This window comes from Nicotiana sylvestris, chromosome 2 (genome assembly GCF_000393655.2).
Source record: "Nicotiana sylvestris chromosome 2, ASM39365v2, whole genome shotgun sequence".
Classification (NCBI taxonomy): Eukaryota; Viridiplantae; Streptophyta; class Magnoliopsida; order Solanales; family Solanaceae; genus Nicotiana; species Nicotiana sylvestris.
Genome location: NC_091058.1, coordinates 154,448,519 through 154,476,320, shown reverse-complemented (window position 1 = coordinate 154,476,320; position 27,802 = coordinate 154,448,519). Strand labels below are relative to the sequence as shown.

Here is a 27,802-nt window from a genome sequence, read left to right as displayed (position 1 = left end):
TATCTGGAAAATAGATCCTCTTTTTCCTTTCTCTGCTACCTCCTTCCTTTCTTTTTTGTTTTCATAGGTTCATACACAAAAATCTTTTCTCTTTTTTGGGTTTATTGCTGATCAAGTGGACGAATTTTCTTTATTTTATTTTTTTCTGATTTTATCTTTCATCCTTCTTCCATTTCAAATTCAAGAATTATTTTTTTGTTTTGATTAAGCACAATTTAGTAAGCATTAATGTTAGTTAAAAAGAATACTTATGAAGAAGTAATTACAAACACTATTAATATATGCTTTGCGGAAAATCAATTTTGCAAAACCTAATAAATAGAGTACTCAATTTCTTCTGTTAATGATAGTTAAATCATTCACTGCTCCCAAATTAGAAGGATCTATAGTGTTTTCACACTTCCCCTCCATGGTGACTCGAACCCAAGACCTAACGGTCGTAGGTGGAGGTGCTTTTACCTTGCTTAGCAAGCCTCACTTGTTCGAAGCTATCTATTTGAAAACCTCCGCTAACACTTTTTTTTTTTTTTTTAAAACCTCCACTAAAAGAAGATGAAGTAACGAATCCAAATATGATAAAGCAGTAATCAAGATGATTCGTGATGGCAAATGCTCAGGCTGAAAGTGAACACTTCACTTATCATAAATATACACATAATAATATATATTTCATATACATAACAATTTTATTTTTTTTGCGCTACCGCCTGTAATTATTTTGAGCCGCCAGCCAAAAATGAAAGAAGCCCTAATTTATTTCCATGTCATTTTAGAATGTCTAAGGGGATATAAAATTAAAGTGATCTTAAATACATCTCCAACTCTACTCTCACCAGGTAGGCATTTTCTTGAGATATATAGCAGTGATTGAGTCAAATTTTGTTAGGAAAATAAGAAACCACCGAAACTTCTCATTGTATACGATCCAAATTAGGAGTTAAATTCTTTAATAGACCCCTCTAAAATTGGATCTTATTGTTCATTAATTCCTGATTATTTTTCTCTTTTTTGGTTGGAGATCTTGGCTTAGGTATTGCTCTTCCGGCAAGTCAATTGGGTTTAGAGTTTTGATCTATCTGAACTTCATGCTGTCCATGCTACTCATAAAGGCTACCAATGATCGATCCAAGTATAGAGAGTTGATAAGATTACAAGGAAAAAATATGAATTGTACAATTAACTCAGTAATTTAATTTATGCCCCTTGCGCATCTATCAACAAACCATTATCTAAGGTTACTTCCCAAATCAAGTCAAGTGCAATACAGATGATATAACTGTAACCCTTTTTGTAATATACATTAGGGAAAAAGAGTATAATACAAATATTACACAGTAAAGAGCGTGATACTCTTTGAGAACTGTGGGTATAAAGTTAAAGGACAATCAAAATGGCTTTTAGTACAGGAATATTACAAAAGGAAACTCTGCAGATCAATGAGCATTAACAAGGAATGGATGCTGGCAGACGCTGCACTCTATCGTTTCTGATCCAGAAGCTGGCACTTCAACCTGCAAACTCAAATCCATATAAAATTTATCCACAGGTACAGGATATTCTTGGGGTTTAACAGTATCGAAAAGGTTTTCAAGAACAGGCACAAACATAAGAAGAGAGGGAGAAAAGCATGGTCTATGGTACTGAACCTGCAAATGGACTGTGCAGGTTGGACATTCCACCTCTCTCATCCTCCTAGATCCTTGAGAACTAAGTCCTGAAAATGATAGATTCATCAGCTCCAAGGGAAAAAATTCTCCAACTTGCAGTAACCATAGAAAGGTTTGCATGCCAATTCCAGATGGCAATCATAAACGTATGTGTATTTTGAAGCGAATTAAATAAGAAACTGTTTCAACGATGGGTACTACCTGCTGAAATCTTGCGCTTCTTGTACATCTCCTCCTGTTTATGAATTTCAACAGTAGAAATTAGTATATGCTGACGAAGATGAAAAGTTAAAATTCAGGGAAACATTGTCCAAGAATAGAATGAAAATGAAACATTACAGCAAAGATACTTCATAATCATTGAAATAAATTGTGCCAACCTTAACGAGAAGCTTTATAAAGCACATCACAAATTTAAAGTAGCAAAGATTATTATTTTCTGTTTCTTATATCTTCTCTCCAATTCACTTATCCAACAGTTCATCTCAAAATTCTTAAAAGTAATATAACTTCCATAATTGTGGACATAAGCTAAGCAGTATTAATTTTCAAGATACACTTCCAATAACCTATCTAAACAAAACAATTTTGAACAGTAATGATGAGTAATTTAAAGAATCTCAGAAGTCAGCAGTCACCTTGAGTTTTCTTGTAAGGTCCTCATGACTTCGTAACGGAGCAACTTTCGTCATTGCTTCCTTTGAATTGCTGAGTCTCTGAGTTACCTCTGCCTGCAAAATAGGGAAAGTTCAATCTTGTTACATCTTGTGAAAGTACTGCTTCAAGACTATTGTGATATAAAAGATCAACAAATTGAAAGGCACTGTCATGTTGAACAAAATAACAGATAAAAGAACGTAAAACATTGAAAGGCACTGTCATGAAAGACTGGAAAATCTCTCGAATACAGTAACCATCAGATATTAAGATCCAGAACTTCATTAGATTGTTGAAAGGTTTAACGCCCTCGTTAAGGAATTGTCTTATTCTTTAGTCAGATGATAGAAGATACAATAACGAAAAAGCAAATAATTAATAGTCCTAGGGTAACATGTGATCGTATGCAAGCAATGAAAGTTCCCAGGTGGTAGTATCTTTAATAAGCAACAGCAGCTTTCTGTTCAGAATAATCACAAACTAAGTTCTCTGACGTTTCTAAATAGATGGAACACTCGCAGTGCCTCTATCTTGCTCCATTTCTTTAATTCGCTGAACTATGTAATTGAAGCATTAGATCTCCAATTTTCTTTTTGATAAATATTGGAATCCATTCTTTTCTATATTTAGTCGAGATTTTTGCAGAATTTGTAGTGATCAAAACCTTTAGCAGCTTTTGAAGTGGAAACGCTCTTTGCAGCTGCCCATGGCATTAAACCACTTCATCTTTCTTTATCCCCCAAAACATAAGAAATGAGCTCCATTGAATTCCTTGTTTTCCTTATGTCCCCCTTTTCCCAAATCATTGTCACCTACACCTAGTCCACAAGGTTTCAGGGTTCTTCATTCAGTTTGCTCTCCTATCACATCACACTATCAGATCTAGTTCGTGGCTAATTTGTACAACTAGTTGTACATGTTCCCCGACACTAAGCTTTGCACTTGTGTTGCTTTAGACCATCCCAGATTAACAATTAAAGTCACATTTAACATCTCATTAAATGAAAATAAAGTCACATTTAACATCTTAATAAAGAAAACCATAAACCTGTAATTAACCTTTATTTTAAATGGGCATACCATGCATCGGTCACAAACTCGAACTGGCAGAGCATCTTCATCAGCAGTGAGGGCAACTCTACCTTGCGTGCACTTGTCACAGAAAATATCCCCACAATTCCTGCAGTGGTGCTGACACAGATTTAAAGAAGACATATGAGATTTAAAAAGTTAAAAACAGACAATACGAAAATGTGACATTTACACCACTGTTCAAAATAATGTGTACCTTTCTATTGAAAGCACTAAAATCTGTCCTACAGCCAGTGCACTTGCGAACTGCTTCATCAGGAACCTGTAGAGAATTATTAGGCAAAACAAAGCCAAGAATTTGTTAAGAGTTACTTGCAGTAGTTGATTCAACAGAAAAAAGATGAAAATCACGACCACTAAATTAATGCAACAGATGATCATAAATCTAACCCAGAAATCTTTCTCTTCATTGAGTGGCCTCATCAACTTCATCAAGTCAACAAAGCCTTTCTTCTTCTCAGCAGCTTGCTCAGATCCCTTGATTGAATCTGAAGGTTTATCATTCTCACCCATCTCCTTAATCTGAATTCCATAATAAAAGCATGTGTACATGGTTATGACTAGTCGAGTATCTAGAGGAGCATTGTACCTAGATATCTTGTTGAAAGCAAGGAAATGATGATAAAATCCAATTTCAGTTGTATAGTATAGTTTAAGTGAAAAGTATCCGGAGAAGAGCAGAAACACCAACTAAACTTGATATGGAGGAAATAGGGAGAATAATTGATCCATTGAGCTCATAGTTCCTTACAGTGGCAGCCATACACAGTTAAATAATAACCGAATAAAATAATTAAGCATTCTTAGAAGGACCAACCAATGCAACTAGAGGTCTTCAGTCTACTGTTGTGTGAATACATGATAAAACCTAATATAACTAACCAAACCCGCTAAAAATCATAACCTCCATATTAATCCATTCGACGTGCAGGACCAACCCAATATAACATGAAAAGTACAATTTCTACACCCTTAAAAAAACAAAAACAAAAACAAAAAAAAAACAAAAAATTAGTGATGGCTCTTTCCAATGCCACTGATCTGAACTAAGACTTCCTGTAGCAGAAATGAATTAAGACTTCCTGTAGCAGAAATGACTGATAACCCCTAATACTATACATCTTCCATGATGGGAAAAAGAAACTAAAGGAAGTTTGTAAATTCCTCACTTATTGGATAGACACGTGTTATCTTTCTCCAGAGTCATAGAGTGGGAAAAAATCACCAATATGCCTATGAATTTCGGTTTTAGTTTAGCATGAACTACACGCCCTGAGAAAAATATATAAATTCTAACACCAGTAAGTAAACAGGTCAGATATCCCTTACTCAGATTATTTTTACGTCAAACGAAAAAAGGATGTTACGCCAGATAAAGAAAACCCCATCGGGGTAGAGGTAAGGTCTGCGTACATACTACCCTCCCCAGACCCCACTAGTGGGATTATACTGGGTCGCTGTTGTTTGTTGTTGTAAGCCAGATAAAGAAGACTACAACTTGTGTAACTCGACACATTCCACAGCTCTAGGGCTTAAAATTATATGCAGCTATCTCAACAAAGACATTTATCGATACGAACAAATCAATTTTGAAGAGTGAAGAGATCTCTTAACCTGAATACTTGCTGCTGTAACAGTGTCAAGGATATTGTTCACTGTATAGCTATTTGATTTCAGCCTGATACGTCTAGGTTCCACGTCAACAGAGCTTTTGGCCCAAAATGCAAATATACATGAATCCAATACCTGACAGAGAAAGGATAATAAATGAACTTATTCCACAAGCATCTTGTATGCAAATGAAATAACATATACCGGAACTAATACAATCAAAATGACAAACTTACCTCCCATTTTGTCACATTCTCAAATAAATATATTCTCAGAGTTCGGCTCATAGTAGGATCAAGTATGTGAATCCCATCTAGACCAATCTGAATGTGAATTTCAATGCGAAACTTAGAAAATGTAATTAACGAAATGGTTAATAAATAAACTAACAGTGATAAGCAGGCCAAGCATAGCCAGTCCCAAAAAATAGGGAGTAAGCTAATAGTCAGCCAGAGGGGGATCTACAATATTATCTATGGGTTCATGGAACCCAGTAGCTTTTGCCAAGCACAATGTATGTATTAAGAAATCCACTAAATATCTATAAATAATTGACTATGAAGTCATTTATTATTATATTAATTTGAGGTCGTTGTAGAAACCTATAAGCATTAAATTCTGGACTCAACCTCTGTAGTCAGCATAAAAATAGTTAAATTATAATGAGTTCCTAAATACTAGATACAGAGGATCCATATAGCCGACTCTGATTAAAGCATGCCAAATTAATACTTCAAAATGCAATTATTTCCCCTTTTGAAGCTCATGAAATATCTGCAAAGACCAATAATGCTACATTCTAACCTGACAAAGCACATCCATGTCGCTCTGACCTACGCCTTCTGATAAAAGCTTGACGCGAAACTTCAACACACCAGCTGCAACATCCTGTTGCTCCTCCATCTTCGGAGTTGCTTTCACAACTTGACGACTACTCGCGTGTCCTTGATTCTCCCTCCCATTTTGAATATTGATAGGCCTACCATAATCATCAAACATCACCCCCATATTCGACTCGGATCGACTTTCCCTGTAAGATTCCTCGTTCCTACCATTATATTTATAAACACCAGAATCATAAAAACCTTGTTCTCCGTATGAGCCATTATTTTCGATTGAATGAGGAGCAGACGAATATGATGAACTGTAATTAGGTGTACTATAATCGTAACTGAGAGACGCTTGATTTTGATCATAAGGGTAATAATTGTAAGATTGGTGTTGAGTTGACGATTGGGTGATAGGGTTTGCAGTTGGGCGATGATCGGCGGAGCCGTGAGAATAGGCAGAGGAGTAGTCGGACGGCACCGGAGGAGCTGAAGCGTACTGGACGGGAACGGCGGCAGGATTGTACGGATGATCGGACGGAGTAGAGCTAGGAATAAGAGGTTGGTAATATTGGAAATAGGAAGAGTTAACGTCGTTGTTATGCATGTTTGGAGAATTACTGATCGGAGAAGAGAAGGATTTTGATGGAGATTAATTTAGGGTTTAAAGAAATGGGGAAAAGAGAGGAGGAAATATGAGGAGATGGTGAATTGGGGGGGAGAAGAAATGTGGAGTGAAAGGGAAGTTAAAAGTTAGTTGACATGGCGACAGAGAAAGGAAAGAGGTGGGAAGGAAGAGGGTTTGGAAATAGCTGTACTATAATAAAAACACATTTATCACTTTTATTTAGGCTCTTTATTAATTACATGCTCTTTATTAATTACTTTGCATATTCATATTTATAAGTTATATACAAAATCATTAAAAAAAAAAAATTCAAGATTCCTCACTCACTCCCCATTTTCAATAACCTCCATACATTTAAGATTCTGTTTCTTTTTCCTCTCTTTCTTAATAATCACCTAAAATCTCTCTTTTATTTTTATACCCTCCCCCTTCAAAATTTCTAATTCTTTCCCTTTTCCAAACATTTTCAAACTCAATTTCTCTCTTTCTTACTAATCACCCAAAATCTTTATTTCTTATTGATACAATGCATACAAAATTCGGAATATTGCTCTAGAATCAAATTGTGGGTAAGTTTTGAATCTTGTTTTCTTTATTTCTAAATTTTTTATTGTATGTGACTTGTATATGATACATCAATATCCAAAACAATACTCGATACAATACTAATACAATTATATTAAATTTTTAGTGTAGAGTTGTGATTGAAACTTGAAGAAGGTGGAAATCATAATTGTATCACAATTTTTCAGAAATATATCGTGATTGTATTATAATTGTATATGTATCATAATTGTTGCAGAAATTATATTAGAAATGTATGATAATTGTATATTTATTATATATTGTTACGAGCAGTTGTGAGTTCGTGCCAAATTTCACAATTTGTATCACAAGTATGATAATTATATATTAATTTATTAGTATCGTACCATATATTATTTTGGGTATTAATGTACCAGATACAAGTTAGATACAATTGTGATACAAGTATGATACAATTATATTTTAGGCATTGATGTATCTGATACAATTCAAAGACAATTATATTTTTTAATAATATAAAGTTGTCGGTAATGGTGGGAAGAAAGAAGATGGAGATTCTGGCCGTAGATTAAAGGATTTTGATGTAAAAAAAAAAGGAGAGAGATGAAGAGGGGAAAAAAGGAAAGGATGTAATTGAATCCATTAATTGTAGGTACTAATATTGGGGAGTCTTTCAAGGAGCATTGTATACAATTTGTAAGAAAAACCTAGATATATACTTATTAAAAACTGTAGAACATAGAGAACATAGGTAAATAATTTTTTAATATAGTATAGCTAGGTAAAAATTCCTTTATTTGGCCGGTCCACCAAAAATTATTGCATTCTCTAGTCAAATATATAAATTAATTTTGCCAAATATGTATAAAATAAATGTATTATACGTCAATATACAAAAAATATATATTTCACTAGCTATTAGTATTTTTAGAAGCCGCAATACAATATAGTTTTCCCAAAATTATGTTTGGTGCATTCAATGTGGACTTGCTCTCCTACCAATATCGGCTGATTTTCTCATATTAGCCCCTTTTGAGGCCATTGTTTAGATCGTGTTCCTGTTTTAACAATTTTGCAAATAATCGGAAGAATGGGAAGTACCGCCTTGGAGGTGGACAAGTATGTGAATTCAATCTTCCAGGCAACTTTAGACCGGTCATGTGTTAATTTGCTCATAAAAGGTTTCTTCTGCAGATTTATACCATCGTATAAAGTTACAAATTAAACTTGTGTAGATTCAACCTTACGCATAAAATATCCTATAGGTAGTTCAATTTCTTATACTACAACTTTAAACAATTGTGGAAAGTTCGTGGTGCGAATTCAACCTTACTGACGTGGTTTGAAGTTTGCTCATAAATCATCTATTTGGATGGTTTTAGCTTTCTACTTTATTTATCATGTGATATGCCCTTCTTTTTACTCTTAACTTGTATTCTTGCTAGAATGCAAGCTGATGCTGCATACAAAGGTATGACTAATGTGTTCTAGGGGTGGACATCGGTCGGTTCGGTTTGGTTTTGAACATTATCGGTTTTGCCTATCGGTTATCGATTTACAAATATCATAACCCGATAACCAAACCGATAAGATATTGGTTATCGGTTATCGGTTAATCAGTTATATATCGTTATCGGTTCGATTATCGATTTACCCGATAAGATAAAACAACTAAAAAAATTTGCAATATATAAAACAAAGAAATCAAACTGCCAGAACGTGTAAACTGCCAACTTTTGTTGTTTCTTAACAAAAGCACGCTACCACTTCTGTGCAGTATCTACTGATGTCTGGCGGAGAACTGGTGGTGAGTCTTGCGTCTTGACTCTTGGGGGCTGCGACGGAAACAAGAATGAGAACTGAGAGACAAACGACTGAAGACTGAAGAGTGAAGAGAGAATTAGGAAAATAAATAACCCTAGTATATACTTAAGGGTAAATTAGTAAATTACATCATTCTTATTGGGTTATCGGTTTTTACCCAATAACAAAAATGCAAACCGAGCCCGAATCGATAACCCAATAAAAAAAAATTAACCCGTTACCGAACCGTTAACCCAATAACCCAATACTAATAACCCAATAAAAAATTAACGGTTCGGGTTATCGGTTTTACCGGATATATGCCCACCCCTAATGTGTTCAGCATGAACATGAAGGAGGAGGAAGAAGAGCGCTTGTAATATATGGCAAAAGCTGATACTTCACCTAGTAGGTTAATTTCAAATTTCGTCTTTATATATGGACTCTTTTAACATAACAAATATATGTGCCTCCAACTCCAACTTTTCCATCTTTTTCTTCTTATCTTTTTTATCATGAAACATCACTCAGTCTACTAGACGTGGAGACAGCATGTTAAATCAGCCATACCCACCTTCTTAAAAAAAATATCATCAGAATCACATTTTCTGATCGTAAAGATACATTATTGGAGTGTGACACATTGAACTCTATTAACAACAATCCATTTTTGTTACTTCGTGCTCGTGGTGGCAAAATGGTTCAAAGAAAACAGTTAACTACCCATATTATCCACTCAAAAATAGGTTAAATAATAAACTTTTAGAAAACGGGTCAAATATGGACCAGAACCATATTATCCATTTAAAAAATGGATAATCAATGGGTCTAACTTTTACATTTGTAAAACCTCAAATTAGGTTCCTCAAGTTAGGGAGACTAAGAATTCCTCCAAAAGTGATCATATGCAAGAAGTCATGGATAATATGATTACCCATATTATCCGCCGGTTAACCCGTTTTTTATCCGTATTAAATATGGCTCGGGCCGGATAATTTATCCATTTTTTCATGGGATTTTTACCTATCTATACCATATATCAAACTTTATTACCAAAAATGTTCATAATTTGTTATTTACCCGTGTAGTCCACACTTTTACTACAAATTATATACCAATCCAAAAATAGGTAGATTTTGCCATAAAAAATGCGCTAAAATGAAGGCACCAGATCTGCGTGTGATTCTGTCAACATCAAATTAGAATTGTTGCGTAATTCTCTCTTTCCTCAACAGAAAGAGATCTCTCTTCTCTCACTCAACTACAATTCTCAAAAAACACAAGCTACTGAAGCTCCAGTAATCAAACGAAAAGGAGATTTCTGTTCTTCATCTTCATCTTCATCTGTTCTTCCATATATTTTCCACCATTGATAGCCATTAAAAAGCTTGAAAGCTTTGAATTCAAATTTGGGTTTTCAAAAATCATTATTTGTTTGGATTGGGTGTTGTTGTAAATAATTCGGAATATGTTTAGGAGTTTATATCTCAATTTTGAGGGGTTTTGGTGAAGATTAGACTTGGTTTTGACTGAATTTTAGATTGAAACTCGAAGAAGAAGAAGAAGAAGAAGAAGAAGAAGAAGAAGAAGAAGAAGAAGAAGAAGAAGAAGAAGAAGAAGAAGATATATTGTAGATAAATTGTAGATAAATTGTAGATAAATTGTAGATGAATTGTAGATTGGGAAGACTAAAACTTCTACAAATCTTCTACAATTATGTCGAAAATGCCAATTATGCTACAATTGAAATGAGAATTTGGATATTAAAATTCAATGTATCTATTTTGTAGATATCTTGTAGATAAATTGTAGATTATTTGTATTCTGATTGTAGATGCATTATTTTCTGTTTTCACAAATCCAAAACGACTAAAGCTTCTACAAAATCTTCTGCAAAAAACAGTCTACAATTTATCTACAATTTTTCTAATTTGACTACAATTTGACTACAAAATATCTACAAATTCTGGAAATATGTCAAGTTAGCTCATAAATATCTAAATTGGCAGATCAATTTAGGCATAACTCAAGTTAGCTCGTAAAAATGACTATCAGAACATATTTGAAAAATAAATCTTTCAAGTTTAGTTTGTCAAATATAGTCCTAATAAATATTTTTTTTAAAAATATTTTCGTTATTTCGAATTAGTAGTTAAACAAATTTTAAAAGAACGAACAAACAAATGAAAATATATTATGAGTTTGGTTTGGGTTATGACCCATTAGCAAAAATTTATCAGCTCATCTTGACCTAAAAATAGGGCAAAATATGATCCAACCAGCTAATTAATTCAAATTGTTTAGATTAAATACAACTCGCCTATTTGACCCTCTAAGCTTAAAAGATGACATTTCAATCAAATGAATTTAAAAAACATAAGCTTTAGGGATTTCACCCAAAATCATGACGGATAAAAAGATCCATATATAAAAGTAGTCAAGACATGCGTAATGAGGTGTAGCTGTATGGTTGGGGGGTAAAGTCACAAAGAAAGAGCACAAACAAAAAATAGCTTCTGGTATTAAGAAAGCGTCTTAATTTGCTTGGCTCAACAATTGGTGATTGGAGGGGTCCCCCCCCCCCCACCACCTATTAAAGCAGTTTGGCATACGTAGCCTTCAGAATCTTTCCAAAATAAACGACATGTGTGGTGTGGTCATTCTTGCAAAACATATTTCCAGAATTTGTAGATATTTTGTAGTCAAATTGTAGTCAAATTAGAAAAATTGTAGATAAATTGTAGACTGTTTTTTGCAGAAGATTTTGTAGAAGCTTTAGTCGTTTTGGATTTGTGAAAATAGAAAATAATGCATCTACAATCAGAATACAAATAATCTACAATTTATCTACAAGATATCTACAAAATAGATACATTGAATTTTAATATCCAAATTCTCATTTCAATTGTAGCATAATTGGCATTTTCGACATAATTGTAGAAGATTTGTAGAAGTTTTAGTCTTCCCAATCTACAATTCATCTACAATTTATCTACAATTTATCTACAATTTATCTACAATATATCTACAATTCTACAATTTAACTACAATTTATCTACAATATATCAATCTTCTTCTTCTTCGATCTAAAATTCAGTCAAAACCAAGTCTAATCTTCACCAAAACCCCTCAAAAATGAGATATAAACTCCTAAACATATTCCGAATTATTTACAACAACACCCAATCCAAACAAATAATGATTTTTGAAAACCCAAATTTGAATTCAAAGCTTTTAAGCTTTTTAATGGCTATCAATGGTGGAAAATATATGGAAGAACAGATGAAGATGAAGATGAAGAACAGAAATCTCCTTTTCGTTTGATTACTGGAGCTTCAGTAGCTTACGTTTTTTGAGAATTGTAGTTGAGTGAGAGAAGAGAGATCTCTTTCTGTTGAGGAAGGAGAGAATAACGCAGCAATTCTAATTTGATGTTGACAGAATCACACGCAGATCTGGTGCCTTCATTTTAGCGCATTTTTTATGGCAAAATCTACCTATTTTTGGATTGGTATATAATTTGTAGTAAAAGTGTGGACTACACGGGTAAATAATAAATTATGAACATTTTTGGTAATAAAGTTTGATATATGGTATAGATAGGTAAAAATCCCATAAATATATGTTCAACTCAGTTTTGTCAAAACTTTATCTGATCAAGCGAATTATATCTGTATGAGCTAAATTTGATACACTTCTTTGAGAATTTGGGGGACCTTATAGCTCTAACAACATTTATTATATGGGAACAAATGGATATACAATTAGTATAAATGTGTTGTGTGTGTTGTGAACAGTTGAGATGAAAGGAAAGAGAAAGTGGGAAGATAGTCCTATAATTATGACTAATATAAATGAACCCTTAATTATAACCCTAATTTAAATTATGGTATAGAAATGGTAATTTGGTATGCTTAAATGTAATAAACACAAACCTTAAACATTGAGGGTAATAAGGTTTGATATATGGTATAGATAGGTAAAAATCCCTTTTTTCATTACCCGTTTTCGACTCGAACCATATCAGACCCATCCCGCCCGTTTGCCACTCCTATTTCGTGCCATTGCAAAGCTTGTATTCCCCATTTCATATTTGGATCAACAACAACAACAAAAAAAAAAAAAAAAAAATCAAAGATTGAGGTAAAATGACATCTATTTCAAAACTGTAGCCCACAATCAGTACAGAAAAAGAACCTAGGAAGTGGATCACCTCTCATGGATTGGTATCTTATCTTTTTAGCTTTTAAAACTTCACAAACTTCATTCATTTTCCCTTCAAAAATGATAAGGAGAAATGAGCACTTTAAGTATTGTAGTCTCATAATAGGGCCAAGCTCAGTATTGCTGTTTCATCAGTGTAGAAACAGAGTTGCACCTTAAAAGAGCAAATATTATAAATTGAAAAATATGAAAGTTGAGCTTTCCTGAATACTTTAAAGAAGAATTTGCAATCAGCAGAAAATGCAGATGCAAATCAGATTGATCTTTGGAAAAATAGATTCGGCAAAATTGAACAGCTACAACTAAGTAAGAAATGCTAAACAACATTGCTGAGAAAATTTGTTTCCTAAATTGATCTTTCAGTCGTTAATACATAAAACAAATCAAAACAGCGAGGACAAAATAGAGGTGCTTTTGAGACTCAATAATCAGAGACCACAGCAGTACAGAGAAATCAAGCCACCTGACACTTCAAGAGATCACTAGTAGCTTCAACTGAGAAAATACAAGGACCTCCTACTTCCTCTTGGAAAAAGGAAAGAGAAAAAGACACGAGGAGAGAGATTACAACGCCATCTGTGACCAGGAATATCCTCGTACCTCTACTGTTTGATCACAAAATTGAGCAGGCCCTTTGAGACTTTCCTTTCTTTTTCTTCGCCTTGGGTGGCTGGAGCACAACTTTAATGGCAGCATCAAACACTGCTTTTACATTCTGCAGCAAGAACATTTCATATCATATACTCATCGAAAGAGCACAAGAAACAAGATGCTCTAAGAGGAAGCATACCTCCTGTGTTTTTGAACTACATTCAATGTAGGAAGGTGCGCCAATCGTTTTCCTCAGTTCCTCACCCTTAACATTGAAATAAGAATTAAATTAAGTACAGAAATTACAAATATGGTATACTCCATTAAACCAGCTCCAAAGGAGGAACAGTTGCAATGACGCTTACCTGAGCAGTTGTAATTGGCACAGCACCAGGATGGTCTATGAAGAATTGCTTATCATCCCGAAGATCTAAGTTCAATACAGGTGGAAAGCAGGACAATCACATATATGAATAACCCTCTATTAGTAAGAAAAAGAAACGCAAAAAGAACTAGATGAAAATGGACACGAGAAATTGGAAAATGCAACATTGGAACACGAGTACACCTAACAGATAGAAGATATCATTCATGAAAGAGCAAATTGGCAATTTGAAGCATAAATAAAACAAGAAGTTGTATCACAACAACCTGAATGAGTAAAAAAACAACAGTCCAGAAGCCTTCAAGTGAAAGAATATAGAACATAGACATTAGCAGTAAAAGATAAGAGATGTACACTTGCATGAAAAACCCTTTGTATTTCCGGTTTCGATTCTTTCTTTGGCAAAGAGAGCTCAATTTCAACAATATTAATCCGACCTTGTGTAGACACTAGACAAAAGTTTCTTTCAGATCTATCAAAGATACATGGGAGACAAACATACCCGCATACCCCACCACCAATCATTTCCCACTTCTACGGCCTGAAAGACACTCCATTTTCTTATGTTTGCTCTTCCGTACTTTTCCTAAAACTCTGCATTGGTGATAGGGAACAAAGTCCCTTCTACTCAGAGAGCAACAAAGACTTCCTTTTTTTCACTTATAAACGTGGAGTCCGGGTCACCTTGTGCACACCTCGACTAATTGCACGAAATATCTGCTACCTTCCACCAACAACAAGTATCAGGTAACTCTACCCACCAAGGCTTAGACACACGCAAATAAATCACCTAGCATTTTTGTCGAACCTGGGACCTCAGGTTCTCAACTCACTTCATTGACCACTAGGCCACCCCCTTGGGTGCGCAAAGACTTCTTTCATCATCATAATTTTTGAGTACATGATTACAGAGCCAGTTAGGTGATATAAGCTGCACTACAATATAAGATGAAGAGTACTCCATATACGGAGACATGATCAGCTCGCTCTGAAAGATTCGTTGTATTAATGGAAACATCACAGAGACCACTTGATTATCATCTCATGAAGATATATACAAACAAACCCAAGATCATATTATATTAATAGAACTTTTACCAAGTTTTGTCCCAACAAGCACTATAGGGACACCAGGGGCGTAATGCTTCAACTCAGGAATCCACTGAAAAATAATAAATAAAGCAAAATAAGTCTCCATGAACCAACAAATAGAAAAATATAACAAAGAGAAACAGGAAATGTGTAGCACCTTCTTGGAAACATTTTCATAGCTGGCTTTACTGATGAGAGAGAATGCCAAAATGAAAACATCAGCTCCACGGTAACTCAGAGGTCTTAACCTATTGTAATCCTCCTGTCCTGCAATATGTACAATGACATCGAATAAATATGGATAACAAGCATATTGGTAGTAGCCACAAATGCATAAGAATACATTTACAATAAATACAAATCAGAAGCTTTCTGCGAAAAAGACGAGTACGGTAAATGGCGTTAAAAATAGTTACCAGCAGTATCCCACAACCCTAGATTGACAGTGCTCCCATTGACAACCACATTTGCACTGAAATTGTCGAACACAGTCGGCACATAATCCTGTCAAACATTGACAAAAAATTTGAAATCAAATTTGGGAAAGCAGGACAGCAAAACTTCATAGGATATACAGAATAAAGCAAAGTTTTGATCACGTAAACCAAATCCTAAAGAAAAAAGATTCTTGCAAGCCACTACTAGCTGATTTGAACATCATCAAGTTTATGTTGAACAACAATGAATTTCTTCATTTTCACCCTTAATTATCATCTATGTTGCTCGGACTCTCCGAAAATATCGCCGGGTGCGTGTCGGATTCTCCTAAAGCAGTATATTTTTGAAGAATCTGACACGGGTGCGGCAGTATTTTGGAGAGTCCGCGCAACATAGATTATCATAACCAGACCGAAAAGAGGACACGAAAGAAAGATGACACACAGGGTACGCCACAAAATGTTTCCTCCAAAAGGTCGAGATCAAGATACAATTAGTACAGCATGACGACATTAGCCATACAGAAATAATTTAAAAACACGCATCGGCATAACCATTCACATGCCTATGCAAAATTCAAGAGACCCCGGTTTCGTTTAGAAAGAGCAGAGTTTAACAGATTGAGCTACATTCGACATGATTTTACCAATATTTTCATGAATTCAGGCAAAACAAAGAATCATAATTCGCCGAACGGAATTCGCAAGAACAAAGAAGCAAAACAAAAAAAATAGTTGCAACATTCTTTCCCATCCCAAACCACAAAATACTCCGCATTCTTATAATAATAAATATTGCTGCCAAATAATGAAGACTGGAAATAAATAAAAACACAACAACAACATCCAATCCCAAATTAGTTGGAATTGGCTATACGAATCCTCAAAACCCATTCACCCCATTTGGACCCAATTCATTTCAAGAAACAAGAAACAAGTAATCTGGGTGTGATAACAAACCGTGGGGAAGGTATTGCTGGTGTAGGAAATCAAGAGACAAGTCTTGCCAACGGCACCATCCCCCACCGTCACACACTTTATGAACCTCGATGCGCTCATTTTTGCCTCCTCTCAGATCTTCTTCAGAAGACCTGATGATTCTATTAAACAAAATATATGGAATTATTATTGGGCTTCTGGGCTTCCTTTAGCCTCTCCAAATTTCCTCTCAATCAATCACACATTTGAATCACACACACACACAAAAGGAGGAGGAAACCCTAACCCTAAATTCCAAGAAATGGAATTCTCAAAGAAAAATGTAAAGAGGAAATGGTTAAACGAGAGAAATTAAGGGATCAAGAAGATCTTAGAGAGAGAAATTGAATGAATGAATGGTACAGAGAGGAGAGCAAGGAGTGTGTTTGTTTTGTATTGAGTAATATATTTTGTGCGCTGTGTTTTTTTAGCCGGGAAATAATGCCTTTGAAGCGTTCGTTCGTCAAGGAGTGACCAACAACGAAGTTGTAGTTATTGCTTATGGCTATGATTAGCTATTTCTTCAACACTTTTCTCGCAACATATGTGTGGGCCTCAGCTCATTCAACAACGACCTCTTCTCCTTGCTTTGTGGAATCCGACAACCTATTATTCTTAAACAATAGTAGTAACTATTTGAGGAATTTTTCGAAACCACTATAATTTTGTGATCATTAACTTTCTATAGCTATTATATACATATTTATTTTCTATAGCTAATATTTTGTTGCTATCGAACCAATGTTTTAAAGGGCGGGGGCGTGAGGCGAGACGTTTTATCTCTGACGAGGCGAGGCGTAAGCCCTGAGATATGAGGCGTAATTCCCACAAATCTTTAAATTTTACTAATTTCAAGAATTTTAAAATAATATAAAATAAAATTATAATTACAAATTACAAAATTATAATAAATAATCTATTTAAAATATTTATAAATTATAATTCAACTATAAATAATATGAAAAGTTTGACATATATCATAATATGCAAATAAGCTGCAACGTCATTACAACTCAAACATCAAAAGTAATGTATTCAATACGAAATCTTATATGTATATCTTAAGGAGTAATGAATCTTGAAAGAATTTCGATATTATAATTTTATATTATTTTTAAAATGCTACTTTTATTTAACATGCTTTCTATTTGAAAGAGAATTTATATAAAAATATAATTCACAATTTAAATATGATTCTCTAGCATCATTTGTTTTTAAGTTTCAACAAGTTAATAAAGTGACTCATAATTCACCATACTATACAATGATAACTAATTATTTTTAAATTGTTACTAGCAAATACTGAGCTATTAAATTAATATGTATTATATCTAGTAAACGTGAAAAAATAATATTTAGGAAAATAATTATAAAAAAATTATGGACTATTATACAATAAATACATAACAAAAGTTAATAAATACTTTTTAAATAAAAGATTTATTTAAAATTTACTATCATAGTAGTCTTAGTGAATAAGGTGCAATAATTTTTATTTTAATTATGACATAAACACTCTTAAAATAAGGAAAAAGTAATTTTGAATAGTCAACAATTTATTAAGAAAAATTAAGGATTTGCAAGGTTAGTACGCACAATTGGATAAAGTTCTATTAGGCGAGCCTAGTACGATGAGCGCTGGGCATGTTCAGGGCGTAAGTCTCGATGATCGAGGCGTAAGTCTCACGAAACTAAGCCCCACACATAAGTCCAGAGGCGTTTTACGAGTGCTCCGCCCCAGGGCGTGCCCCGGGCAAGTCCCAATTCTGCCTTTTAAAACAGAGTATCGAACTGTATTTGTTGTGTTCGCGCTACTACATTCATGAATACAATCGCAGAATTCACCTAATAAGTAGGGAGTCCAGATGTTTAATAATTGTTACCGAAATGTATTCACTGTATTCAGTGGCGGAGCTAGGATTTTTATTAAGAGGAGTAAAAATATAAAGGAATAAAATCACCAAGAAATCAAGGGGTGTCAATACATAGTATATATGCATTTTTTTAAAATTACCTAACTACACTGTCACGTCCTTAGTTGTTAACAAAGTACACGTCCGACACTTGACAACTCGCTCACGATCTTGCACAACTTGCTCACGTTCTTGCTATGTCAAGTCAGCGTTACTACACTCAAGATCTCTAAGAGAATGGAAGAAAGAACACATGAGAATTATTAAAGGAAGCTTTGTATTAGAGAGAACTTGAATTGTTTGCTTGATGAATTACAAATGAATGAGCCCCTTTATATACTAGTCTCCTAGGGGCTAGTGTGTAAATATTAATTATTACACAAGTCCTTGATATTTACAAGATAAGGGCTTTTTCTAGAATTCTCTACAAGCCTAGAATATTTCAAGGACTTTCCTAGCAAATCCATAAGGATCTAGGTTCTTCCTAAGGAAATGTCTATACCTCTCTAGAATCTTCTTACAAATGCTAGCTTTCTTCTTATGTAAGCTTCCACATGTCATTAATATATGCCAAATGGCGCCTATGTGGCATGATGACATGGCGGGTCATCACACTCTCCCCCACCCAATATTGCGATGACCGCGGCGCAATGCTGCTGCATAAACTCTTGGATCTTATCTTTGAATTGCCACAAGTTTTTATATCGTTCCCACGTGGCCTCCTCTGGTGATTGCCCTTTCCAATAGACGAGGAACATAGCTGTGGCTTTTTGCCATTGTTTTCGCCTGGCCTGGTAATCTATATAGCCTCAATCTCCCTATCATGCGAGGCGGTGATAGTCATTGACGCCCGACTCGATTGGCCCCTACTCGGATCATCCTTATCTTCATGATATGGCTTAAGCATGCTAGCATGGAAGATAGGGTAGATCTTGAGATACGATGGCATGTCAAGCTTGTATGAGATCTTGCCTACCTTGGCGACGATCTAAATTGGCCCCTCATACTTGCGAAGTAGATTCTGATGCATGCCCCGTAGTGCCTTGAACTGTCTTGGGTTAAACTTCACCATGACCATGTCCCCAACTCTATAGTATGTGGGATGCCGCTTATGGTCCGCAAACTTCTTCATCTTCTTAGCTGCCTTATCCAAGTAGGACCTAGCAGTGTCGAGTTGCTCCTCCCATCCTTTGGCCATATGATAAGCCCCCAAACTCTTTCCCTCAAATGCGGCTGGTAATGAATGTGAAGTTTGTGGTTGTTGGCCTATGGCTAACTCAAATGGTGTCAGCCCAGTAGACTCACTCCACTGCAAGTTATAAGAGAATTGGGCGATGTCTAGGAGCTTTGCCCAATCTTTCTGATGCGCGCTTACATAATGCCTCAAGTAGCATTCTAGTAAGGCATTGACTCGTTTTGTTTGTCCATCTGTCTGTGGGTGGAAACTAGTAGAAAAGTGCAGCTCCGTACCAAGTATGTCAAACAACTCTGTCCAAAGGTTTCCAGTAAAGTGGGGGTCTCGATCATTGATTATATGCCTCGGTAAGCCCCAATACTTCACCACGTTCTTAAAGAACAGCTTGGTGGCTTCCTTGGCTGTGCAACCTAGTGAGGCGGGCATGAAGGTGGCATATTTGGAAAATCTATCCACGACCACCATAATAGTACCATAATTGTCGGACTTCGGTAGGCAAGTAATAAAGTCCATAGTTACGCTCTCCCATGGACGCTCTACAACTGGTAGTGGCTCCAAAAGTCCTCCGGGTTGTTGTTGTTCAACCTTGTCCTGTTGACAGACAAGACAAGTCTGCACATAATACTCTATGTCACGCATGCGTGGCCAATAGTAGACTGACTCAACCAAGGCCCTGATGCGACGTTGACCTGGATGACTAGCCCATATTGTGTCATGACTCTCCCTTATGATCTGTCGTCTAATGTCTCCAAATTTAGACACGTAGACCCACCGACCTGTGGTAAGTAGTAGGCCGTCTTCTATCCAAAACCATCTCGTCTTGCCTTTGTTGGCTAACTCGATAAGCTGTTTGGCTGCTAGATCATGCTGCATGCCTTCTTTTACAGCCTCCCTAATGTCCTATCTAGCTGAAGTAATTGCAGCAAGCTCGGCTTTCCGACTCAAGGCATCAGCTACAACATTACCTTTTACTGGCTTATACTCTAGCGCATAATCAAACTCAACCAAGAAATCCTGCCACCTAGCCTGCTTTGGTGTGAGCTTCTTCTGTGTCTGAAAGTAGCTAGTAGCCACATTATCAGTCTTGACCACGAACCTCGACCCGAGCAGATAATGTCTCCATGTACGAAGGCAATGCACAATGGCAGTCATTTCCTTCTCTTGTACCGTGTAACGCCGCTCCATCTCATTTAACTTGCGGCTCTCAAATGCTATGGGATGCTTATCCTGCATCAGGACACCCCCAATGGCAAAGTCTGAGGCATCTGTGTGCACCTCAAAAGTCTTGGCAAAGTCAGGTAATGCCAAGACTGGATCCTCTATTACAGCTGCCTTAAGGCCTTCAAACACCTTTTGACAATGCTCCGTCCAAACCCATGGCTTGTTCTTCTTTAACAACTCGGTCAATGGTGCGGCCTTTGCTGAGTATCCACTGATAAACCGACGATAGTAGTTAACAAGGACAAGGAAGGATCTCAACTCAGTTACCTTTATAGGTGCCTCCCACTCTTGGATAGCACGTACCTTAGCCTCGTCCATGCGTAGCTCTCCATTGCTAATGACATGGCCCAAGAAGTGCACCTTTGATTGTGCGAACTCACATTTCTCCCTCTTGATGTATAGCTCGTTCTCTCGCAAGACTTGGAAAACCTTCCTTAAGTGCTCCATGTGCTCCTCCAAGGTGTTGTTGTAGATGACTATGTCGTCCAGGTAGACTACCACGAACTGATCAAGGTAGGGATGGAAGATCTTGTTCATAAGGGTGCAAAATGTGGCCAGTGCATTGGTTAAGCCGAAGGGCATCACCAACCACTCAAAGGCTCCATATCTCATCACACATGCTGTCTTTGGCTCATCCCCTTCCGCAATGCAAACCTGGTAGTAGCCCTTTCGAAGATCCACCTTGGTAAAGAACTTGGCTTGCCCAAGTCTATTGAACAAGTCAGCAATGAGCGGGATCGGGTACTTATTCTTCACGATGACCTTATTAAGTGCTCGGTAGTCTATGGGCAAACACAACGATCCATCCTTCTTCTTTTGGAACAATACTGGTGCGCCAAAAGGTGCCTTTGATGGGCGAATGTGACCAGCATCTAGCAGCTCCTTCAATTGTTTCCTGAGATCCTCTAGCTCGGGAGGTGCCATACGATATGGGGCAAATGTGGGTGGCTTAGCCCCTGGATCCAACTCAATCTTGTGATCCACCTCTCGCCTAGGCGGCAAGTGCTTAGGAAACCCTCGGGCATGACATCTTTGTTTTCTTTAAGCAACTTCTCTATGCAAGGCGGCACTATCTCTTGAAATTTTTTGTCTTCCTCTAGACTTGCAATGGTTGCCACGAACGTCGGCTTCCCCTTCTTGATCCCCTTGACAACTTGCATAGCTGAGAGTTGTGCTTGGATCTGTTCGCGTGGCATAGTCACTGTAGGTACCATGCAAGCTCCTTCTCTCTCTATAACCAAACGTTGAAGGTAGGGGTCGATTAAAGTATGACAATGTCTAAAGAACTCTTGCCCCAGTATGATGTCAAAGATATCCATAGCAGTTACGGTAAAGTTTGTCATACCTTTCCAAGTTCCCAATTTGACACCAACTCCATTAGCTACCCTACGAGCATTCTGTATCTCGGCATTCACGGTCTTGACGCGAGAGTTAGTTGGAGCAAGCTTCAATTCCAGTCTCTTTGCGGAAGCCTCAGTCACGAAATTATGAGTTGCTCCAGTATCCACTATTGCCCGAGTGGGCTTGTTGTTGATGGTGAGATCCACGTACTGATTTCCATTCTTGGTAGGTTGGATAGCTTGCTTCGTGACAACACCACATAATCCGATCATACCCAACTATGCGGTTCCCGGACTCTCTCCTTATGCCTGCTCCTTCCGCTCACGTACTATAACACTGAGGCTCTTGAGGTCAGGACAATTCCTGAAGCCATGTGGCCCTCTACATATATAGCATCCCTTCTTCTTGACCTGCGCCTTCTTCTCGGCGTAGCCCTAACGACCACTCGACTTTTTGAAGTCTTGAGTCTTGGAGTATTGTTGTTGTATCTCCTTGACTTTGCCACGGTCTCCCTCACCTTTGACATTATTAACCTTTGACTCCCTGCCATTGCCTTTGTCGTATTTGTCATGCCTGAAATCCATCAATGATTTAGCCTCCACTATGGCTTGGTCTATATCAGTGACTTGTCGGCGTTGCAACTCCTACTTAGCCCAATTTTGCAACCCGTCCATGAAGTGGAACAACAAGTCATCATTGGTCAGGATGGGGATTTGAAGCATAAGGGTAGTGAACGCCTTGACATAATTATGTATGCTCCCTGTTTGCTTCAATTCCCTAAACTTGCGCCTTGCCTCGTACAAGACATTGTTTGGAAAGAACTGTCGCTTGAACTCCGCTTTGAACTGATCCCATGTGCTAATAGTACATAGACCTTTATCCACGTCGGCCATCTTCCTTCTCCACCATAGCATGGCAGTCTCTGAGAGGTACAATATCGTAGTGTTGATCTTGGCCTCGGTGTCCCTCACTTTGCCGTGCCTGAAGTAGTTTCTAAGTGCCAAAGGAAATTTTCCACTTCTCGTGCATCACGAACACCTTTGAATACCGGGGGTTTGGGAGCCTCGATCTTGGCCTCCCTTGTCACCACAACATTACTGGCTACCTCGGTCACGCTAGCATTGACATGCTCCTAGAGTGACTCTATCTTTGCCTTCATAGCATCGATAGTACTCAAAGCCTCCATGAGTCTGCACTCTAAGGCAGTGATGGTTTGCCTTAGTTCCATCTCAGTCTGTGTACGTCCCTCCAAGTCATTTCGAATACTCCCAATCTCTTCAAGAGTGTACCCCTCAAGAACATTAAGGGTGCCTTCCACTTTCCCCAAGCGTTGGCCAAAGATCTTCACGACGTTCATCCCCGCGTTCATCTTCATCACCCACTCTTTACCGAGCGAAACGTCCTCTAGAAGGACTTCCAATTCATCCTCGCTCATCTCAGTGGCAGATGGTTCTTGGGATGTAAGCCCTTTGTTTGACACAACCACAGGTGGAACCTCCTGACTCTTGTTGGTGGCATTCCTCTTTTTGCTGTGGCCTCTCTTGCCAGCAGCATCCTGGATGACGTTGGCTTGGGTGTTAGAAGTGTTAGTTTCTCCGTCGTTCGCCATTCCCTTAGTTAAAACTTTTGCTCTGATACCACGTTGTCATGTCCTTAGTTGTTAACTAAGTACACGTGCGGCACTTGACAACTCACTCACGATTTTACACAACTTGCTCACGTTCTTGCTATGTCAAGTCAACCTTACTACACTCAAGATCTCTAAGAGAATGGAATAAAGAACACAAGAGAATTGTTAAAGGAAGCTTTGTATTAGAGAGAACTTGAATTGTTTGCTTGATGAATTACAAATGAATGGCCCCCTTTATATGCTAGTCTCCTAGGGGCTAGTTTGTAAATATTAATTATTACACAATTCCTTGATATTTACAAGATAAGGGCTTTTTCTAGAATTCTCTATAAGCCTAGAAGATTCCAAGGACTTTCCTAGCAAATCCATAAGGATCTAGGTTCTTCCTAAGGAAATGTCTATACCTCTCTAGAATCTTCTCACAAATGCTAGCCTTCTTCTTATGTAAGCTTCCACATGACATTAATATATGCCAAATGGCGCCTATGTGGCATGATGACATGGCGGGTCATCACATACACAGTGTAATTTTCCGACAAAGGGGTGTCGGTTGACACCCTTGTGTGCATGTGGCTCCGCTACTGACTGTATTCACGCTACTGTATTCATGAATACAATTGCAAAATTCACCTAATAAGTAGAGAGTCCAGCTATTTAATAATGGAAAGAAGATCAATTAGCGTGTATCGCTCCTAATTTACCTCAACAAAATCAATTCTACAAAATTTCATTGCTACTGTGTTGTATTCCATGTATTCACGTGACTGTATTTATAAATACAGTAAGATAATTAAAACAACATAAAATCAAGAAATAGGATTTATATAGTTCTATTTAATTCGACTGTATACATTATATTCAATTCACCGATATTCGTTATTCACTATTATACATCGTATTCAATTTGCCTGTATTCAAATAACAAAAAATCACAAAAATAGTGTTATTTGGATGTATTAAAAAAATACACACCTTCAGAATACATAAAAGACGAGCGAAAAAATAATGTATTTATATACAATGTATTTGAGTGTATTTATATAAAATATAACATATTTGTATCATTGTATGTGTCTCAATAGCAAAGAAGAGAAGAAAGTTAACAGTGATACTCGGTTGTATTCACAAAATACAAACCTTCGGAATATATAAAATACAGGCAAAAATAATATGTTTATACAAAATATAATGTATTTGAGTGCAATTGTACAAAATATAATGTATTTGTATCATTGTATGTGACTTCATAGCAAAGAAGAGAAGAAAGTTAACAGTTATATTCAGTTATATTAAAAAATACAGACTTTTGGAATACATAAAATATAGGGGGGGGGGGAATAATGTATTTATATAAAAATAGAATGTATTTGAGTGCATTTGTACAAAATACAATGTATTTGTATCATTGCATGTGACTCAAATACCAAAGAAGAGATATGTCACTTCCTATAACTAATATTTCGTTGCTACCGAACTGTATTCGTTGTATTCGCACTACTGTATTCATGAATACAGTCGCGAAATTCACCTACTCCCTCCGTTCCAATCACGGAGTTTAAGAAAAACTGAAGACTTTTGGAATTTGTGGTCCTAAACAAGTCAAAAAGGGGTCCAGAGTATTTGTATGGTTATAAAAGGTTCTCATTAAGGGTAAAATAGGAAGTTTAAGCTAAATTATTTCCAAATTTAGAAAGGAGTCATTCTTTTTGGAACGGACCAAAAAAGAAATAGGTTCATATAAACTAGAACGGAGGGAGTAATAAGTAGGGAGTCCAGCTGTTTAATAACGGAAAGAAGATCAATTAATGTGTATCACTTCTAATTTAACATAACAAAATTAATTCTACAAAATTTAATTTATTGTTACTGTGCCGTATTTCATGTATTCGCGTGAGTACAGTGAGATAATCAAAACAACAAAACAACAAAAAACAAGAAATAGTATGTATACAGTTCTATTCAATTCGACTGTATATATTGTATACAATTCATCGATATTCATTATTCACTATTATACATTGTATTCAATTCACCATATTCAATTCGGATATATTCAAACAACAAAAAATTACAAAAACAGTGATATTTGTATGTATTAAAAAAATACAGACCTTCGGAATACATAAAAATACGGGCAAAAAAAATATTTTTTACAAAAAAATAATGTATTTAAGTGCATTTGTGCAAAATACAATGTATTTGTATCATTGTATGTGACTCAAATAGCAAGGAAGAGAAGAAAGTGTAGACATGTGATTTTTGATCCTCCCCAAGATTTTTTATATTTAGCATGTAAATATTTAGGTTAAGCCTAATATCGCTATTTCAACTAGTTTTAACTATTTTATGGTATTTTATAACAAAAATAAAAATTACAAAATATTTTACCTAGTTACTTTTAATTCATGTACCTTTCATATATTTAAAAAAAACAAAACAAAAAAAATACAAAGATAGTACCTTATTTTCATCTTTATAATATCTTGAAAATACAAAAAATAAAATAAAATATTTTCATGTTTTAATATAGTTTAGTTTAATTAATTAGGATTAGTTTTTGCATTGTGTAAATTTTTTATCTTATATTAAAAGGAGTCAATTAAGGTGTTGGACCACAATTTTAGGAATCTTAGAGCCCAATTTTTGGCCCAATTCGGATTAGCCCATTAATCCCAATACCCATTAATCTAACCCTAGGAACTCTTCTAGACTCTTCTTGGGAACAAAATTACAGAAAACCCTAAGACCTAAGACAAAATGAGCAAAAAGAATACACAAAAAAAGACCCCTAACGCCTAAGAGAATGGATCCGCCGCAGAACAAAATCAGAAACCCCCCACCCCCAACGTCTTCTTCTTGACAGACCTTAGGAGACCACCCTCTCTCCACCAGCGACCACCATCGTCCAGACCCCTCTATCTCCTCTCCAAACCAACAACCATAGCTTCGAGCTTCACCCTCCTCACCACCAAATCCTTCAGCACACCACAAACAGCCGCTCCCCTTATCTTCAAATCCCTCTCTCTCTCTCTCTCTCTCTCTCTCTCTCTCTCTCTCTCTCTCTCTCTCTCTCTCTCTCTCTCTCTCTCTCTCTCTCTCTCTCTCTCTCTCTCTCTCTCTCGTTTTCCTTGTCTCACCTCCATCGTTGGCGTCGCCTGAAGCCGGTGAAAATTAACCCCATAACCAGGCAGTTACCATTCGATTCTCTGAGCTTCAGAACTACTTGTTATGCAAAGCCTCAGTTCATTCTCATATCGGAACTCATGGAGGCGAGTTGCTCGATTTTGTTTTGAAGTCGAGCATTCCAGTCCAAAGTCAAAGAAATTGAGTCGAGGTGTCCGTTGTAGCTAGGTTCGAAGAGGTTTGGTCGAGTTTCGTTGAGACTCCGACGAAGCATTTCATTTTTCTGTTCGAGGTTCTCATTTGTCGCCGATTTGAGGTTACATTTGAGCTACTGTCCGATTTGACTCCCATGTAGCCACGATTTTGTTTTATTTTGCTTGTGTAACTGCTGAACTCAAAGTTACAAATTAAAATCAAAGCAAAAACAGAAAAACAAAGAGGATTTGAAAGTCAATTCCGTTTCTATTCTTGTACTTCATTTTTGGAATGGCGAGTGACCTTTGAATTGTGGAGGAACTGTTTGGCTCTTGCTAACTGTTTGAATTTCCATATCTATTTTGCTGGGATCTTAAATTGGATTTCTCCTTATTTGGCCTGCTTTAGCGCTTTCTTGTGTCAATTAGTTTAGAGCTGATTTCGAGTTCCATTTGAGGTGCCGAGGTCGTTCGGCAAAATTTCCAGTCGAAATCTAATCTTGCGCTCGATATTTGCTGCTGTAACCAATTGGCAGTGAAGTTATAAAGGTCCGATTTCATTATCTTTGTATACATGTGATTTTTGATCCTCCCCAAGATTTTTTATATTTTAGCATGTAAATATTTAGTTTAGGCCTAATATCTTT

The 27,802-nt window shown here is 36.5% G+C and overlaps 2 protein-coding genes across 2 annotated transcripts; both read right to left on the bottom strand.

Annotated features, from left to right (window-relative positions):
* Positions 1-1,273: 1,273 nt before the first annotated feature.
* LOC104228772 (protein FREE1-like) lies at positions 1,274-6,682 on the bottom strand. The gene is made up of 10 exons (XM_009781306.2): positions 5,832-6,682; positions 5,264-5,350; positions 5,031-5,162; positions 3,807-3,938; positions 3,613-3,678; positions 3,405-3,515; positions 2,306-2,398; positions 1,869-1,902; positions 1,647-1,714; positions 1,274-1,511 (listed from the first exon to the last, which is right to left on the bottom strand). Exons 1-10 carry the CDS (start codon positions 6,459-6,461, stop codon positions 1,434-1,436), a joined length of 1,431 nt encoding a protein of 476 aa, XP_009779608.1. The 5' UTR covers positions 6,462-6,682; the 3' UTR covers positions 1,274-1,433.
* Positions 6,683-13,385: 6,703 nt separating this feature from the next.
* Positions 13,386-17,122, bottom strand: LOC104238286 (rac-like GTP-binding protein RHO1). Its single transcript, XM_009792611.2, has 7 exons — positions 16,521-17,122; positions 15,540-15,627; positions 15,281-15,390; positions 15,130-15,193; positions 14,012-14,076; positions 13,846-13,911; positions 13,386-13,770 (listed from the first exon to the last, which is right to left on the bottom strand). The coding sequence occupies exons 1-7, from the start codon at positions 16,617-16,619 to the stop codon at positions 13,669-13,671; spliced, it is 594 nt and encodes a 197-aa protein (XP_009790913.1). The 5' UTR covers positions 16,620-17,122; the 3' UTR covers positions 13,386-13,668.
* Positions 17,123-27,802: the final 10,680 nt, after the last annotated feature.